Source organism: Haliotis rufescens, unplaced genomic scaffold (assembly GCF_023055435.1).
Source record: "Haliotis rufescens isolate VD_foot unplaced genomic scaffold, xgHalRufe1.0.p SCAF_2, whole genome shotgun sequence".
In the NCBI taxonomy this organism is placed as follows: domain Eukaryota; kingdom Metazoa; phylum Mollusca; class Gastropoda; order Lepetellida; family Haliotidae; genus Haliotis; species Haliotis rufescens.
Window position 1 is genome coordinate 46,528,346 of NW_025963890.1, and position 20,064 is coordinate 46,548,409.

Consider the following 20,064-nt stretch of genomic DNA (forward strand, 5'->3'; position numbering starts at 1 on the left):
GGCACATGGTCCTGTGCACAACGCACAAGTCACAAATCAGGTGAAGTTAAGCAACGTTGGTCCCGGAGAGTCCTTGGATGGATGCCTATGTTCGGCAGCTTGACTCCTGAGAGTGTCTTGGGCTTTGGTCCTGCCCCACACTGAAGCACATGTAACACATGTGGTGTCTCCTTCAGCAAGTGACTTTGTTCGAAATGTGCCTCTGTTCACCCAGCAGTGAGTGGGTACCCGGTAGGATCAGATGGCAATGTTGTTGTTAACCTTCTAGCGCCTCACAGGCAGCTTGGGTTGTATACTCCCCAGGGAGATGATAATGATTTTTGAGTGCACACTGATCCATTGACCGGGGTATGAGTGATGTAGCGCTTTGAGCATGCCCTAGTGGTGTGGATATAGCGAAAAACAAATAGTCCTAATGTTATATTTATTTTTACTTCCTTCACCCTCAAGACATTCCTTGCTCATGTACAGGTTGTGGAATGGCTCAGAATACCAGCAACCCCCCACAGCCGTTTCACGGCGAAGCATGTTTAGGAGAACAAACGCGTTATATACTGATCTGTGTAATTCCTCTTTTGCAAGACGATTTATTGTGTAGGAAGCCACTGACTACTTGCGTGAATATCTTTGATAACTATCTGTTAAAATTCGGGACACATGAAGCATTATAGTGTGCCTTTAAAATGCAATGTTGTGATTGGTATCGTTTCTTTCGCCCGTCAGTTAAGATAACGTGCATTCATTCGGAACGCAATCAGAACTGCTCGTGTACACACGGTACACATGCCCACTCAACAGATATGTTAAATGACGTTTTAAATTAAAGAGGCATGTAATTTCGTTGTGTGACTTAGATTATGCATAACGCTGTTACGTTTCATAAATATTGTATGCAGTGCTATAAGAATCATGGGAATTCCATGAAAAGTACTTTGTACGGTGGAATATGTTTTTATTTTTATTACGCCTTAAATGCCTATCCACCAGCCCATCCACCAGCCCACCCACAAGCCCATCCATCATCTCACTTCCCTTCTACAAGCTCTCTCACCAGCCTACCCCCCAGACAACCCACCAGAACACCAACCAGCTCTCTCACCAGCCTGCCCCCCACCCACCCCACCCCCCGACCACCTACCAGCCAGGTCTCCCACCAGCCTACCCACCAAAACACCAACATGCTCTCCCACCAGCCCACCCACCAAAACACCAACATGCTCTCCCACCAGCCCACCCACCAAAACACCAACATGCTCTCCCACCAGCCTACCCCCCAGACCACCAATCTCCAGAACACCAACATGCTCTCCCACCAGCCCACCCACCAAAACACCAACATGCTCTCCCACCAGCCCACCCACCAAAACACCAACATGCTCTCCCACCAGCCTACTCACCAAAACACCAACAAGCTCTCCCACCAGCCCACCCAGCAAAACACCAACATGCTCTCCCACCAGCCTACTCACCAAAACACCAACAAGCTCTCCCACCAGCCCACCCACCAAAACACCAACAAGCTCTCCCACCAGCCACCCCACCAAAACACCAACATGCTCTCCCACCAGCCCACCCACCAAAACACCAACATGCTCTCCCACCAGCCTACCCACCAAAACACCACCAACCACCAGCCAGGTCTCCCACCAGACCACCCAGCAAAACACCAACATGCTCTCCCACCAGCCTACCCACCAAAACACCAACAAACTCTCCCACCAGCCCACCCAGCAAAACACCAACATGCTCTCCCACCAGCCTACTCACCAAAACACCAACAAGCTCTCCCACCAGCCCACCCACCAAAACACCAACAAGCTCTCCCACCAGCCACCCCACCAAAACACCAACATGCTCTCCCACCAGCCCACCCACCAAAACACCAACATGCTCTCCCACCAGCCACCCCACCAAAACACCAACATGCTCTCCCACCAGCCTACCCACCAAAACACCACCAACCACCAGCCAGGCCTCCCACCAGCCCACCCAGCAAAACACCAACATGCTCTCCCACCAGCCTACCCACCAAAACACCAACAAACTCTCCCACCAGCCCACCCACCAAAACACCAACAAACTCTCCCACCAGCCCACCCACCAAAACACCAACATGCTCTCCCACCAGCCCACACACCAAAACACCACCAACCACCAGCCAGGTCTCCCACCAGACCACCCAGCAAAACACCAACATGCTCTTCCACCAGCCTACCCACCAAAACACCAACATGCTCTCCCACCAGCCCACCCACCAAAACACCAACATGCTCTCCCACCAGCCCACCCACCAAAACACCAACATGCTCTCCCACCAGCCTACTCACCAAAACACCACCAACCACCAGCCAGGTCTCCCACCAGACCACCCAGCAAAACACCAACATGCTCTCCCACCAGCCTACTCACCAAAACACCAACATGCTCTCCCACCAGCCCACCCACCAAAACACCAACAAGCTCTCCCACCAGCCTACCCACCAAAACACCAACATGCTCTCCCGAAAACCACCCCACCAAAACACCAACATGCTCTCCCACCAGCCCACCCACCAAAACACCAACAAGCTCTCCAACCAGCCTACCCACCAAAACACCAACATGCTCTCCCACCAGCCCACCCACCAAAACACCAACATGCTCTCCCACCAGCCTACCCACCAAAACACCACCAACCACCAGCCAGGTCTCCCACCAGACCACCCAGCAAAACACCAACATGCTCTCCCACCAGCCCACCCACCAAAACACCAACATGCTCTCCCACCAGCCACCCCACCAAAACACCAACATGCTCTCCCACCAGCCACCCCACCAAAACACCAACATGCTCTCCCACCAGCCTACCCACCAAAACACCACCAACCACCAGCCAGGCCTCCCACCAGCCCACCCAGCAAAACACCAACATGCTCTCCCACCAGCCCACCCACCAAAACACCAACAAACTCTCCCACCAGCCCACCCAGCAAAACACCAACAAGCTCTCCCACCAGCCTACCCACCAAAACACCACCAACCACCAGCCAGGTCTCCCACCAGCCTACCAACCAAAACACCAACAAACTCTCCCACCAGCCCACCCACCAAAACACCAACATGCTCTCCCACCAGCCCACCCACCAAAACACCAACATGCTCTCCCACCAGCCCACCCACCAAAACACCAACATGCTCTCCCACCAGCCTACTCACCAAAACACCAACAAGCTCTCCCACCAGCCCACCCATCAAAACACCAACAAGCTCTCCCACCAGCCCACCCACCAAAACACCAACATGCTCTCCCACCAGCCCACCCACCAAAACACCACCAACCACCAGCCAGGTCTCCCACCAGCCTACTCACCAAAACACCAACATGCTCTCCCACCAGCCCACCCACCAAAACACCAACATGCTCTCTCACCAGCCTACTCACCAAAACACCACCACCTACCAGCCAGGTCTCCCACCAGCCCACCCACCAAAACACCAACAAGCTCTCCCACCAGCCCACCCACCAAAACACCAACAAGCTCTCCCACCAGCCCACCCACCAAAACACCAACATGCTCTCCCACCAGCCTACTCACCAAAACACCAACATGCTCTCCCACCAGCCCATCCACCAAAACACCAACAAGCTCTCCCACCAGCCCACCCACCAAAACACCAACAAGCTCTCCCACCAGCCCACCCACCAAAACACCAACATGCTCTCCCACCAGCCTACTCACCAAAACACCAACATGCTCTCCCACCAGCCCACCCACCAAAACACCACCACCCACCAGCCAGGTCTCCCACCAGACCACCCACCAAAACACCACCACCCACCAGCCAGGTCTCCCACCAGCCCACCCACCAAAACACCAACAAGCTCTCCCACCAGCCACCCCACCAAAACACCAACATGCTCTCCCACCAGCCACCCCACCAAAACACCAACATGCTCTCTCACCAGCCTACTCACCAAAACACCAACATGCTCTCCCACCAGCCACCCCACCAGCCCACCCGCCACATCCCCCACTAGTTCTACCACCAGTCCACGCCCATTAAACAAGAGTGCAAGTGTTGCATCTGCCACGTTGTTTTGGACACATACACTTGATGCTTCTCACGGCGATCTTTGACACGTTCCAGATATCTTCATGTAAAAACTTCGTCGAACTGATATACAGTGAGGAGCCTCTGGGGACACACGGATTGTCAGCTGAGGGAGGACATTAGGTAATTGAGGCTGGATGTTGAAACATCACAAACCTCGGACACTACACAGAGCTCCCTAAAGTAGATTTAATGCTTGTTGTTGACATCTTCCTCACCACAAATAAAACGATACCACTGCATTATTCAAATGTCGACAAAAATGACGTTTTGTTACGAAAGATCTGTTTCATCCGCAGCCGAAAAGATGAACAGTAAATTACCGGGGATGCTGGTGTGCCGTTTGTCATCTACTGACACTCGCGGACCCTCCAAAGATGGATTCCTGCGTCGCCATGACACATGATTCAAATACTGCTTCTGACATTGAATTAAAGAGGTATGAAATTTCGTGAAGTGATTTATATTCTCCATAGAGTTAATAAGTTTTCATCAATATCAATATCGGTGCACATGCCATACGAATCATGGGAATTCCATGGAAAAAGACAAATGTACAGTAAATATGTATATATTTTTAATGCAGCTCATGCCTCGATATGACAATTAGCGCATAATGATTTTGTGTGTTTGCTGTTTAACGCCGCACTCAGAAAAATCCATCTCTTTGACGTCGGTCTGTATAAATAATACAGTCTGGACCAGACAATCCAGTGATTGACATCATGAGCATCGATCCATGCTATTGGGATACGATGACGTGTCCAGTAACTACCCGGTGTCCAAGACTGACCTGGGGATCGAGGAGGTGCTGTAGGTACATGCTTTGTTTGTTTGTTTGTTTGTTTGTTTGTTTGTTTGTTTGTTTCCGCACTCAGCAATATTCCTGCTATGTGACGGTGGCCTGTAAATAATCGAGTCTGGACCAGATAATCCAGTAATTGATGTCATGAGCATCGATCCACACGATTGGGATACGATGACATGTATCAACCAAGTCGGCGAGCCTGACCACCCGATCACGTCGCCTCTTACGACAAGCATAGTCGCGGTTTACGGCAAGCATGGTTTGCTGAAGACCTATTCTACCCCGGATCTGCATAATGGTGATGGTTGGTATAAAACACTTCAGTTTCAGAAATATCTGACATCATCTATTGTTCATAGCGCTGTTGGACGTTTAATGAATAAATCATGTATATGTAATATCGTCAATGAGAGTGATATAAGCTGAGTGGATCAAAAGTCACACACTGTAACCTACAGAAAGACAAGTTGTATTAATCTTCTAACATTGAGATATTGAATGCTCTCGAGAGCACCCTTCATCTTGAGGAGTGAGAACCCCTATAGACCAAGCTCCACATGAGAGGCTCCTCAAACCCCAGGTCTGATTTATAGACGCTGATTGATCATAGAAAAATTATGTCGGACTTGAAATGTAGCAAATATTTGCATCCGACCTCTTCTTTCAGCGAGGGCGCCTCCAACCAGAACAAGTATATTCAACTGTTCTCGTTCCTGTGTGTGGCCATGCCATTCCGGCCTGTTAGAGTTGTCTCCCTTACGGGTGATCCATAATGATTTACTGTCCCCTGAGTTGTCCAGGCCCAGCCTATTGACCACTGGTCAGTCCCTGGGGTTGGTATGCTGATTAAGAAAGCCATTGAAGGATACTTACCCATGTCCCATTCCCATCCAGGATCTATATTAATCTATGGCCATGGTGAGTCATGGTTTGCAGTCATCAGGAACTAAGATCTCGGGATTTAGTCGGTAGAACCTGTCTGGATGTGTGGGGCATTCCAATATGGGGTGGTCTTGAGGTGTTTGGCATTGGGCGGGCTTGAGGTGTATAGCATGGTGTGGGCTTGAGGTATATCGCATGGGATGGGCTTGAGGTATATCGCATGGGATGGGCTTGAGGTGTATAGCATGGTGTGGGCTTGAGGTGTATAGCATGGTGTGGGCTTGAGGTGTATAGCATGGTGTGGGCTTGAGGTGTATAGCATGGGGTGGGCTTGAGGTGTATAGCATGGTGTGGGCTTGAGGTATATCGCATGGGATGGGCTTGAGGTGTATAGCATGGTGTGCGCTTGAGGTCTATGGCATGGGGTGGGCTTGAGGTGTATAGCATGATGTGGGCTTGAGGTCTATGGCATGGGGTGGGCTTGAGGTGTATAGCATGGGGTGGGCTTGAGGTGTATAGCATGGGATGGGCTTGGGGTGTATAGCATGTGGTGGGCTTGAGGTGTATAGCATGGGGTGGGCTTGAGGTGTAGGGCATGGGGTGGGCTTGAGGTGTATAGCATGGGGTGGGCTTGAGGTGTATAGCATGGGGTGGGCTTGAGGTGTATAGCATGGGGTGGGCTTGGGGTGTATAGTATTGGGCGGGCTTGAGTTGTATGGCATGGGTGGGCTTGAGGTGTATGCCATGGGTGGTTAGTAGCATGTGTGGACCAGGTGGTCTGTAGCATGGTGTGGACAAGGTGGTCTGTAGGATCGGGTGGACTAGATTGTCTGTAGCATCGGGTGGACTAGGTGATCTGTAGCATCGGGTGGACAAGGTGGTATGTAGCATGGGGTGGACTAGGTTGTCTGTAGCATCGGGTGGACTTGGTGGTCTCTAGCATGGTGTGGACTAGTGGCCTGTAGCATCGGGTGGGCAAGGTGGTCAGTAGCATGGGATGGTTTGGGGATCTTTAACATTGAGAGGGATTGGAGTCTGTAGTATTGGGTAGGCTTGGATCTGTAGCCCTGGATGGGCTTTGAAGCTGTAACATAGATGGGTTTGGGATCTGTAGCTTTGAGTGGACTAGGTGGTCAGTAGCATGGGGTGGACTAGATGGTCAGTAGCATGAGGTGGACTAGGTGGTCAGTAGCATGGGATTGACTAGGTGATCAGTAGCATGGGGTGGACCAGGTGGTCTGTAGCATGGGGTGGACGAGGTGGTCAGTAGCATGGGTCGGACTAGGCGGTCTGTAGCATGGGGTGGACTAGGTGGTCAGTAGCATGGGGTGGACTAGGTGGTCAGTAGCATGGGGTGGACTAGGTGGTCAGTAGCATGGGATGGACTAGATGGTCAGTAGCATGGGATGGACTAGGCGGTCTGTAGCATGGGGTGGACTAGGTGGTCAGTAGCATGGGGTGGACTAGATGGTCAGTAGCATGGGATGGACTAGATGGTCAGTAGCATGGGATGGACTAGGCGGTCTGTAGCATGGGGTGGACTAGGCGGTCTGTAGCATGGGGTGGACTAGGTGGTCAGTAGCATGGGGTGGACTAGATGGTCAGTAGCATGGGGTGGACCAGGTGGTCTGTAGCATGGGGTGGACTAGATGGTCAGTAGCATGGGGTGGACCAGGTGGTCTGTAGCATGGGGTGGACTAAGTGGTCTGTAGCAAGGGGTGGACTAGGTGGTCAGTAGCATGGGGTGGGCTAGGTGGTCTGTAGCAAGGGGTGGACTAGGTGGTCAGTAGCATGGGGTGGACCAGATGGTCTGCAGGATCGGGTAGGCTAGGTGGTCTGTAGCAAGGGGTGGACTAGGTGGTCAGTAGCATGGGGTGGACTAGGTGGTCAGTAGCATGGGGTGTTTGGATCTGTATCCCTGGATGGGCTTTGGAGCTGTAACATAGATGGGTTTGGGATATGTAGCTTTGGGTGGACCAGGTGGTCTGTAGCATGGTGTGGACTAGGTGGTCAGTAGCATGGGGTGGACTAGGTGATCAGTAGCATGTGTGGACTAGATGGTCAGTAGAATGGTGTGGACTAGGTGGTCAGTAGCATGGGGTGGACTAGGTGATCAGTAGCATCGGGTGGACTTGGTGGTCTCTAGCATGGTGTGGACTAGTGGCCTGTAGCATCGGGTGGGCAAGGTGGTCAGTAGCATGGGATGGTTTGGGGATCTTTAACATTGAGAGGGATTGGAGTCTGTAGTATTGGGTAGGCTTGGATCTGTAGCCCTGGATGGGCTTTGAAGCTGTAACATAGATGGGTTTGGGATCTGTAGCTTTGAGTGGACTAGGTGGTCAGTAGCATGGGGTGGACTAGATGGTCAGTAGCATGAGGTGGACTAGGTGGTCAGTAGCATGGGATTGACTAGGTGATCAGTAGCATGGGGTGGACCAGGTGGTCTGTAGCATGGGGTGGACGAGGTGGTCAGTAGCATGGGTCGGACTAGGCGGTCTGTAGCATGGGGTGGACTAGGTGGTCAGTAGCATGGGGTGGACTAGGTGGTCAGTAGCATGGGGTGGACTAGGTGGTCAGTAGCATGGGATGGACTAGATGGTCAGTAGCATGGGATGGACTAGATGGTCAGTAGCATGGGATGGACTAGGCGGTCTGTAGCATGGGGTGGACTAGGCGGTCTGTAGCATGGGGTGGACTAGGTGGTCAGTAGCATGGGGTGGACTAGATGGTCAGTAGCATGGGGTGGACCAGGTGGTCTGTAGCATGGGGTGGACTAGATGGTCAGTAGCATGGGGTGGACCAGGTGGTCTGTAGCATGGGGTGGACTAAGTGGTCTGTAGCAAGGGGTGGACTAGGTGGTCAGTAGCATGGGGTGGGCTAGGTGGTCTGTAGCAAGGGGTGGACTAGGTGGTCAGTAGCATGGGGTGGACCAGATGGTCTGCAGGATCGGGTAGGCTAGGTGGTCTGTAGCAAGGGGTGGACTAGGTGGTCAGTAGCATGGGGTGGACTAGGTGGTCAGTAGCATGGGGTGTTTGGATCTGTATCCCTGGATGGGCTTTGGAGCTGTAACATAGATGGGTTTGGGATATGTAGCTTTGGGTGGACCAGGTGGTCTGTAGCATGGTGTGGACTAGGTGGTCAGTAGCATGGGGTGGACTAGGTGATCAGTAGCATGTGTGGACTAGATGGTCAGTAGAATGGTGTGGACTAGGTGGTCAGTAGCATGGGGTGGACTAGGTGATCAGTAGCATCGGGTGGACTTGGTGGTCTCTAGCATGGTGTGGACTAGTGGCCTGTAGCATCGGGTGGGCAAGGTGGTCAGTAGCATGGGATGGTTTGGGGATCTTTAACATTGAGAGGGATTGGAGTCTGTAGTATTGGGTAGGCTTGGATCTGTAGCCCTGGATGGGCTTTGAAGCTGTAACATAGATGGGTTTGGGATCTGTAGCTTTGAGTGGACTAGGTGGTCAGTAGCATGGGGTGGACTAGATGGTCAGTAGCATGAGGTGGACTAGGTGGTCAGTAGCATGGGATTGACTAGGTGATCAGTAGCATGGGGTGGACCAGGTGGTCTGTAGCATGGGGTGGACGAGGTGGTCAGTAGCATGGGTCGGACTAGGCGGTCTGTAGCATGGGGTGGACTAGGTGGTCAGTAGCATGGGGTGGACTAGGTGGTCTGTAGCATGGTGTGGACTAGGTGGTCAGTAGCATGGGGTGGACTAGGTGATCAGTAGCATGTGTGGACTAGATGGTCAGTAGAATGGTGTGGACTAGGTGGTCAGTAGCATGGGGTGGACTAGGTGATCAGTAGCATGTGTGGACTAGATGGTCAGTAGCATGGGCTGGACTAGGTGGTCAGTAGCATGGTATGGAGTAGGTGGTCAGTAGCATGTGTGGGCTAGGTGGTATGTAGAATGGTGTGGACTAGGTGGTCAGTAGCATGGGGTGGACTAGGTGGTCAGTAGCATGGGGTGGACTAGGTGGTCAGTAGCATGGTATGGAGTAGGTGGTCAGTATCAAGGGGTGGACTAGGTGGTCTGTAGCAAGGGGTGGACTAGGTGGTCAGTAGCATGGGGTGGACTAGATGGTCAGTAGCATGGGGTGGACCAGGTGGTCTGTAGCATGGGGTGGACTAGATGGTCAGTAGCATGGGGTGGACCAGGTGGTCTGTAGCATGGGGTGGACTAAGTGGTCTGTAGCAAGGGGTGGACTAGGTGGTCTGTAGCAAGGGGTGGGCTAGGTGGTCTGTAGCAAGGGGTGGACTAGGTGGTCAGTAGCATGGGGTGGACCAGATGGTCTGCAGGATCGGGTAGGCTAGGTGGTCTGTAGCAAGGGGTGGACTAGGTGGTCAGTAGCATGGGGTGGACTTGGTGGTCAGTAGCATGGGGTGTTTGGATCTGTATCCCTGGATGGGCTTTGGAGCTGTAACATAGATGGGTTTGGGATATGTAGCTTTGGGTGGACCAGGTGGTCTGTAGCATGGTGTGGACTAGGTGGTCAGTAGCATGGGGTGGACTAGGTGATCAGTAGCATGTGTGGACTAGATGGTCAGTAGAATGGTGTGGACTAGGTGGTCAGTAGCATGGGGTGGACTAGGTGATCAGTAGCATGTGTGGACTAGATGGTCAGTAGCATGGGCTGGACTAGGTGGTCAGTAGCATGGTATGGAGTAGGTGGTCAGTAGCATGTGTGGACTAGGTGGTATGTAGAATGGTGTGGACTAGGTGGTCAGTAGCATGGGGTGGACTAGGTGGTCAGTAGCATGGGGTGGACTAGGTGGTCAGTAGCATGGTATGGAGTAGGTGGTCAGTATCAAGGGGTGGACTAGGTGGTCTGTAGCAAGGGGTGGACTAGGTGGTCAGTAGCATGGGGTGGACTAGGTGGTCAGTAGCATGGGGTGTTTGGATCTGTAGCCCTGGATGGGCTTTGGAGCTGTAACATAGATGGGTTTGGGATCTGTAGCTTTGGGTGGACCAGGTGGTCTGTAGCATGGTGTGGACTAGGTGGTCAGTAGAATGGTGTGGACTAGGTGGTCAGTAGCATGGGGTGGACTAGGTGATCAGGAGCATGTGTGGACTAGATGATCAGTAGAATGGTGTGGACTAGGTGGTCAGTAGCATGGGGTGGACTAGGTGGTCAGTTGCATGTGTGGACTAGGTGGTCTGTAGCATGTTCGGACTAGGTGATCAGTAGCATGGTGTGGACCAGGTGGTCTGTAGCATGTGTGGACTAGGTGGTCTGTAGGATGGTGTGGACTAGGTGGTCTGTAGGATCGGGTGGACTAGGTGGTCAGTAGCATGGTGTGGACCAGGTGGTCTGTAGCATGTGTGGACTAGGTGGTCTGTAGCATGGTGTGGACTTGGTGGTCTGTAGGATCGGGTGGACTAGGTGGTCTGTAGCATGGTGTGGACTAGGTGGTCTGTAGGATTGGGTGGACTAGATGGTCTGCAGGATCGGGTGGACTAGGTGGTCAGTAGCATGGGGTGGACTAGGTGGTCTGTAGCATCGGGTGGACTAGGTGGTCTGTAGCATGGTGTGGAGTAGGTGGTCAGTAACATGGTGTGGACTAGGTGATCTGTAGCATGGTGTGGACTAGATGGTCTGTAGGATGGTGTGGACTAGGTGGTCTGTAGGATCGGGTGGACTAGGTGGTCAGTAGCATGGTGTGGACCAGGTGGTCTGTAGCATGTGTGGACTAGGTGGTCTGTAGCATGGTGTGGACTTGGTGGTCTGTAGGATCGGGTGGACTAGGTGGTCTGTAGCATGGTGTGGACTAGGTGGTCTGTAGGATTGGGTGGACTAGATGGTCTGCAGGATCGGGTGGACTAGGTGGTCAGTAGCATGGGGTGGACTAGGTGGTCTGTAGCATCGGGTGGACTAGGTGGTCTGTAGCATGGTGTGGAGTAGGTGGTCAGTAACATGGTGTGGACTAGGTGATCTGTAGCATGGTGTGGACTAGATGGTCTGTAGGATCGGGTGGACTAGGTGGTCTGTAGCATCGGGTGGACTAGGTGGTCATTAGCATGGTGTGGACTAGGTGGTCAATAGCATGTGTTGACTAGGTGGTCTGTAGCATGGTGTGGTCTAGATGGTCTGTAGGATCGGGTGGACTAGATGGTCTGTAGCATCGGGTGGACTAGGTGGTCTGTAGCATGGGGTGGACTAGGTGGTCAGTAGCATGGGGTGGACTTGGTGGTCAGTATCGTGGGATGGACTAGGTGATCAGTAGCATGGGGTGGAATAGGTGGTCCGTAGCATGGTGAGGACTAGGTGGTTAGTAGCATCGGGTGGACTAGGTGGTCTGTAGCACGGGATGGTTTGGGGATCTTTAGCATTGAGAGGGATTGGAGTCTGTAGTATTGGGTGGGCTTGGATCTTTAGCACTGGATGGGCTTTGGAGCTGTAACATAGATGGTTTAGGGATCTGTAGCATTGGGTGAACGGATCTTCATATTATTGTGGCCTTGGGGGTTGGGGTTGGGACAGCCTGAATAGCCTGAGCTTCTGATACAACGCGTATCACACATTCTCTCAAAGTTCAAATACTAAAACACAAACCCATTATATTTGAGTCTCAAACAACTTGTTCGAATTAATGAAACTTAACGCCAACCTGTGCTGATAACCCACTTCCGAACAGCCCAAAGTCCACGGCGATATGAGCTGATGTATCTGTGCAGATAATCGCTACACGGTACGTCTTTCCTCGGAATCAATCGTCGGCGTTGTCTTCACGTTGACTGATTAGATTTGTCATGAGCGTTCAGCGACGTGTACTGTTCAATACAGCGTGTTTGAAGGAAGTTTTGATGCTTTTTACTCGTTTTCAGCTCAGCGGAATAGGACACACACAATGCGGAGTGAAGTTCAAGTTTCCCAGGCACCGCAATCAGCAACCACGGTCCCTGTACATTCAGCTCCCTATTGATTAAATTAAAGCTTGCAATACTAGTGGTTAAAACGTATTTGCAGAATGATTTCGAATTTGTTTGGTGTTTGGTGTTTGGTGTTAACATGCTTGATTACATGTTTACTGCAACAAAATCGAAAAAGATATTTTTCATGTTCAATTCATTTATAGATGGTAGAGCAGATCCTTTGGCATTACTGCTATGGGTATAGGCCCCTGAACATCTCAACTATTATTGAGTGAATGTTGTTGAACGCCGAAATATGTCATATTCTCGCTCTATCACGGCTACCTGTTGGTACCCGATCTGGCCTATCCCAAATACTGGAAATAATAATAATAATAATAATAATAATAATAATAATAATAATTATTATTATTATTATTATTATTATTATTATTATTATTATTATTTTTATTATTATTATTATTATCCCCAACATGGGATACTGGAGATCTGTTTATCCCCAACATGGTATACTTGGATCTGTTTATCCCCAACATGGGATACTGGGATCTGTTTATCCCCAACATTGGATACTAGAGATCTGTTCATCCCCAACATGGGATACTTGGATCTGTTTATCCCCAACATGGGATACTGGCGATCTGTCACAGCCCCAACATGGGATACTGGGATCTGTTTATCCCCAACATGGGATACTAGAGATCTGTTCATCCCCAACATGGGATACTTGGATCTGTTTATCCCCAACATGGGATACTGGCGATCTGTCACAGCCCCAACATGGGATACTGGGATCTGTTTATCCCCAACATGGGATACTAGAGATCTGTTCATCCCCAACATGGGATACTTGGATCTGTTTATCCCCAACATGGGATACTGGCGATCTGTCTATCTCCCGAGTCACCGCTGGTGTGCCGTAGAAATACAGCAGCGTAGTAACAGCGCCCTCTGTTGTGGCGGCCTAGTTGTTCACGTGTTCGCGCTTAAAGGGTTCGATTCCCTACACGGATACATTGTGTTAAGTCTTTTCTTTGTGTCCATCGCCATGGTTTTATCTGAATGTTGACGAAAGCGGACTAAAAACTTTTTCACTCATTAGCCCTGTCCTAGGGTTTGTCGTTAATGAGAAGCTAGGTTTATTTTTTTGTATCTCTGGGCATGTTATCTGTCGATTTGATGCTTCTGAAACCAGAGGCCACTGAACACAATGCACCTTCTCCAGCATTGAACGTAAAGCAATGTACCCACCGTTGACCCCAGCATCATTAACCAACTTGTCTTTTATCCAAAAATAAGAAGAGTAATGCCATTTTTTAAAATACTCTATTTGTTCTATTATCATATTTCAAAGAGCTTTCGTTCTTTTTAGGAAATGCCTCACATGTTGGCCGACATCCGTACACTGGGGTATTACAGACGGAAATCAATTACAGAGCTCCGAACAACAAGAGCGAACCCTTATCCGCGGAGTAACAGCCACACACAAGTCATCCTAGCCATGCACAGATCTGGGGCCGAGCGTCTAATTACATTTACAAAGTTCACTTTTATCATTACTTCTATTTAGCCTCAATCAGCTCGCATAAGCCTGGACGTAGAGGCAGAACCACGTAACAAAACCAGTGTTCATATGATAGGGCTTCAACAAGTGCCTGCAGCATGCACAGCCTCCCTACGGGACTGAGACGTTGCCAGCCTTCGGGGCTTATAAACAGTGCCCGGCTCTCCTAATACCATTTACGGAGCGCCATCTCGCAACTTGTCTTCCAGGGCATACAGGCGCTGAGGCTTTCAGCTTGACCATCGGTCAGTCTTTTATCGATCACTGCGCGTGACAAGTTTCTATATGGTGGGGACGCGGTGTGGTCATAACGTGGGCTGTATTTAACCTTCCGAGGACAGATATCTCATTCGCTTCCAGGGAGAGGATGTTTATAGAAATAACAATGCGTTCGCAGTCCTACAATGATTGTGGCTTCGGGGCGATGTGTTTCAACTGCAGGTAGTTGGTCTACCGCTTTTTATTCCGCTTTCGGAATAATAACAACGCGAGAGTCTATTTATGGTTAATACTAACAGTGCATTGTACTTATATACTACAGAAAACCCCGGTTAAAACGAACACGCTTATAACGAACTGGCGGATATAACGAACTTTCATTTTGGTCCCAACTATTTGCTGTAGTTATGCTGTACATATGCTTATAACGAACCACGGTTATAACGAACTAAAATTGGTAGCCCCTTTGAGTTCGTTATAACCGTAGTTTACTGTACTTAACTTCTTGTAGGGACGCGGAGATATGGGCATTTTCTGGGTCAGTACATCCAAAATTATGAACCCGTAAAGATGCGGGTTAGAATAGGTGTTCAGCAACCCATGCTTGTAACAGGCGACTATGCTTGTCGTAAGAGGCGACTAACGGGATCGGGTGGCCAGGCTCGTTGACTTGGTTCATGCATGTAATCGAATCACAATTGTGTGGATCGATGGTCGTGATATCAATCACTGGATTGTCTGGCCCAGACTCGAATATTTACAGACTGTCGCAATATTGTTTGAATATTGCTGAGTGCGACGTCAAACAACAAACAAAGAAACTTCCAAAATTGTCAGCTTCGTATATGCAAGCAAGAGGACTATACCTAACCACCCGTCTCAGAGAACACACACGTGACAGGATATCTCTGACGTGACACGCGTGACAGGATATCTCCGAAAACACAGACATGACGTGGAATCCCCGAGAATGCATACGAGACGTGTGAGCCCCCAAATGACACACGTGACGGGTTATCTCCGCTAATACTCGCATGGCGACATGGTGACCTGACCTGAAGTTCCCCTGACTGCCGAATAAATCCAATCTCACCATTCAGATACCATTCAATTCCTCCAGAGTCGAAGGCATTTAGCTAATATCATAGCAATGCGGACTCGTTATTGTAATTTGAAACTCATTTTCTTGTCTTAATGACTCATCGTGCTTGCCTCTAAGTGGTCCTTAGCAGACAGTGTGTGGATTTGGAGTTGGTTAATACAAGTACACAACAAATTGGTCGGCACAAAATATTCTGGATTCTGTCCATTGCTAATGTCCTGACTTAGGTCCTTTATAGTTCGTCCATTTGTTGTTCGCGGTTACCTTTCTCTGTCCAAGGTGGTCCATTTTTGCAGTACTCAATCTTTTGTCCGAGGTGGTCCATTTTTGTCGTACTGTGTCTTCTGTCTTAGGTGGTCCATGTCGGCAATACACTGTATTCTGTCCTTTATTGTTCTTCCATGTTTACAGCACCATGTCGTCAGTCCTAGGTGGTCCATGTCAGCAATACACTGTATTCTGTCCTAGGTGGTCCATGTCAGCAATACACTGTATTCTGTCCTAGGTGGTCCATGTCAGCAATACACTGTATTCTGTCCTAGGTGGTCCATGTCGGCAATACACTGTATTCTGTCCTAGGTGGTCCATGTCGGCAATACACTGTATTCTGTCCTAGGTGGTCCATGTCGGCAATACACTGTATTCTGTCCTAGGTGGTCCATGTCGGCAATACACTGTATTCTGTCCTAGGTGGTCCATGTCGGCAATACACTGTATTCTGTCCTTTATTGTTTTTCCATGTTTACAGCACCATGTCGTCAGTCATAGGTGGTCCTATTTTTGTAATACCCTGACTTAAGTCCTTTATAGTTCGTCCATGTTTGCATTATTATGTCTTCTGTCCTGTGTGGTCCTTTTCTGCAGTAATCTGTATTCTGTCCTGTGTGGTCCTTTTCTGCAGTAATCTGTATTCAGTCCTGTGTGGTCCTTTTCTGCAGTGTATTTTATCCCAGGTAGTCCTTGTCTGCAGTACCCTGTATTCTGTCCCAGGTGGTCCTTGTACATGTATGCAGCATAATGTATTCTGTCCTAGGTGGTCCTTGTCTGCAGTACCCTGTATTCTGTTCTAGATGGTCCTTGTCTGCAGTACCCTGTATTCTGTCCTAGGTGGTCCTTGTCTGCAGCATAATGTGTTCTGTCCTAGGTGGTCCTTGTCTGCAGTACCCTGTATTCTGTCCTAGGTGGTCCTTGTCTGCAGTATGCTGTATTCTGTTCTAGATGGTCCTTGTCTGCGGTACGCTGTATCCTGTTCAAGATGGTCCTTGTCTGCAGTACCCTGTATTCTGTTCTAGATGGTCCTTGTCTGCAGTACGCTGCATTCTGTCCTAGGTGGTCCTTGTCTGCAGCATAATGTGTTCTGTCCTAGGTGGTCCTTGTCTGCAGTACCCTGTATTCTGTCCTAGGTGGTCCTTGTCTGCAGCATAATGTGTTCTGTCCTAGGTGGTCCTTGTCTGCAGTACCCTGTATTCTGTCCCAGGTGGTCCTTGTATGCAGCATAATGTATTCTGTCCTAGGTGGTCCTTGTCTGCAGTACCCTGTATTCTGTCCTAGGTGGTCCTTGTCTGCAGCATAATGTATTATGTCCTAGGTGGTCCTTGTCTGCAGTACCCTGTATTCTGTCCTAGGTAGTCCTTGTCTGCAGTACCCTGTATTCTGTCCTAGGTGGTCCTTGTCTGCAGTATTGTGTATTTTATCCAAGGTAGTCCTTGTCTGCAGTACCCTGTATTCTGTTCTAGGTGGTCCTTGTCTGCAGTACCCTGTATTCTGTCCTAGGTGGTCCTTGTCTGCAGCATAATGTGTTCTGTCCTAGGTGGTCCTTGTCTGCAGTACCCTGTATTCTGTCCTAGGTGGTCCTTGTCTGCAGTACGCTGTATTCTGTTCTAGATGGCCCTTGTCTGCGATACGCTGTATCCTGTTCAAGATGGTCCTTGTCTGCAGTACCCTGTATTCTGTTCTAGATGGTCCTTGTCTGCAGTACGCTGCATTCTGTCCTAGGTGGTCCTTGTCTGCAGCATTATGTATTCTGTCCCAGGTAGTCCGTGTCTGCAGTACGTTGTATTCTGTTCTAGATGGTCCGTGTCTACAGTACCCTGTATCCCGCCCCAGGTTGTCCGTGTCAGCAGTACGCTGTATTCTGTTCTAGATGGTCCGTGTCTGCAGTTCCCTGTATCCCGCCCCAGGTTGTCCGTGTCTGCAGTACCCTGTATCCCGCCCCAGGTTGTCTGTGTCTGCAGTACCCTGTATCCCGCCCCAGGTTGTCCGTGTCTGCAGTACCCTGTATTCTGTATTAGATGGTCCGTGTCTGCAGTACCCTGTATCCCGCCCCAGGTTGTCCGTGTCTGCAGTACCCTGTATCCCGCCCCAGGTTGTCCGTGTCTGCAGTACCCTGTATCCCGCCCCAGGTTGTCCGTGTCTGCAGTACCCTGTATCCCGCCCCAGGTTGTCTGTGTCTGCAGTACCCTGTATCCCGCCCAAGGTTGTGCGTGTCTACAATACCCTGTATCCCGCCCAAGGTAGTCCGTGTCTACAGTACCCTGTATCCCGCCCCAGGTTGTCCGTGTCTGCAGTACCCTGTATTCTGTTCTAGATGGTCCGTGTCTACAGTACCCTGTATCCCGCCCCAGGTTGTCCGTGTCTGCAGTACCCTGTATCCCGCCCCAGGTTGTCCGTGTCTGCAGTACCCTGTATTCTGTTCTGGATGGTCCGTGTCTGCAGTACCCTGTATCCCGCCCCAGGTTGTCCGTGTCTACAGTACCCTTTATCCCGCCCCAGGACGTCCGTGTCTGCAGTACCCTGTATTGTGTTCTAGATGGTCCGTGTCTACAGTACCCTGTATCCCGCCGCAGGTTGTCTGTGTCTGCAGTACCCTGTATCCCGCCCCAGGTTGTCCGTGTCTGCACTACCCTGTATTCTGTTCTAGATGGTCCGTGTCTGCAGTACCCTGTATCCCGCCCCAGGTTGTCCGTGTCTACAGTACCCTGTATCCCGCCCCAGGTTGTCCGTGTCTGCAGTACCTTGTATTCTGTTCTAGATGGTCCGTGTCTGCAGTACCCTGTATCCCGCCCCAGGTTGTCCGTGTCTACAGTACCCTGTATCCCGCCCCAGGTTGTCCGTGTCTGCAGTACCTTGTATTCTGTTCTAGATGGTCCGTGTCTGCAGTACCTTGTAACCCGCCCCAGGTTGTCCGTGTCTGCAGTACCCTGTATCCCGCCCCAGGTTGTCCGTGTCTGCAGTACGCTGTATTCTGTTCTAGATGGTCCGTGTCTACAGTACCCTGTATCCCGCCCCAGGTTGTCCGTGTCTGCAGTACGCTGTATTCTTTTCTAGATGGTCCGTGTCTGCAGTACCCTGTATCCCGCCCCAGGTTGTCCATGTCTGCAGTACCCTTTATCCCGCCCCAGGTTGTCCGTGTCTACAGTACCCTGTATCCCGCCCCAGGTTGTCCGTGTCTACAGTACGCTGTATTCTGTTCTAGATGGTCCGTGTCTGCAGTACCCTGTATCCCGCCCCAGGTTGTCCGTGTCTGCAGTACCCTGTATCCCGCCCCAGGTTGTCCGTGTCTGCAGTACCCTGTATCCCGCCCCAGGTTGTCCGTGTCTGCAGTACCCTGTATTCTGTATTAGATGGTCCGTGTCTGCAGTACCCTGTATCCCGCCCAAGGTTGTCCGTGTCTGCAGTACCCTGTATCCCGCCCCAGGTTGTCCGTGTCTGCAGTACCCTGTATCCCGCCCAAGGTTGTCCGTGTCTGCCGTACCTTGTATCCCGCCCAAGGTTGTCCGTGTCTGCAGTACCTTGTAACCCGCCCCAGGTTGTCCGTGTCTGCAGTACCCTGTATCCCGCCCCAGGTTGTCCGTGTCTACAGTACCCTGTATCCCGCCCCAGGTTGTCCGTGTCTACAGTACCCTGTATTCTGTTCTAGATGGTCCGTGTCTACAGTACCCTGTATCCCGCCCCAGGTTGTCCGTGTCTGCAGTACCTGTATCCCGCCCCAGGTTGTCCGTGTCTGCAGTACCCTGTATCCCGCCCCAGGTTGTCCGTGTCTGCAGTACCCTGTATTCTGTATTAGATGGTCCGTGTCTGCAGTACCCTGTATCCCGCCCCAGGTTGTCCGTGTCTGCAGTACCCTGTATCCCGCCCCAGGTTGTCCGTGTCTGCAGTACCCTGTATCCCGCCCCAGGTTGCCCGTGTCTGCAGTACCCTGTATCCCGCCCCAGGTTGTCTGTGTCTGCAGTACCCTGTATCCCGCCCAAGGTTGTCCGTGTCTACAATACCCTGTATCCCGCCCCAGGTAGTCCGTGTCTACAGTACCCTGTATCCCGCCCCAGGTTGTCCGTGTCTGCAGTACCCTGTATCCCGCCCCAGGTTGTCCGTGTCTGCAGTACCCTGTATTCTGTTCTAGATGGTCCGTGTCTACAGTACCCTGTATCCCGGCCCAGGTTGTCCGTGTCTGCAGTACGCTGTATTCTGTTCTAGATGGTCCGTGTCTGCAGTACCCTGTATCCCGCCCCAGGTTGTCCGT

General features: G+C 50.9%; 1 protein-coding gene across 1 annotated transcript; it reads left to right on the forward strand.

The window, feature by feature from the left end:
* The first annotated feature begins 972 nt into the window (after positions 1 to 972).
* LOC124142249 (mucin-2-like) lies at positions 973 to 4,044 on the forward strand. The gene has a single exon (XM_046510588.2). The coding sequence runs from the start codon at positions 973 to 975 to the stop codon at positions 4,042 to 4,044; it is 3,072 nt and encodes a 1,023-aa protein (XP_046366544.2).
* Positions 4,045 to 20,064: the final 16,020 nt, after the last annotated feature.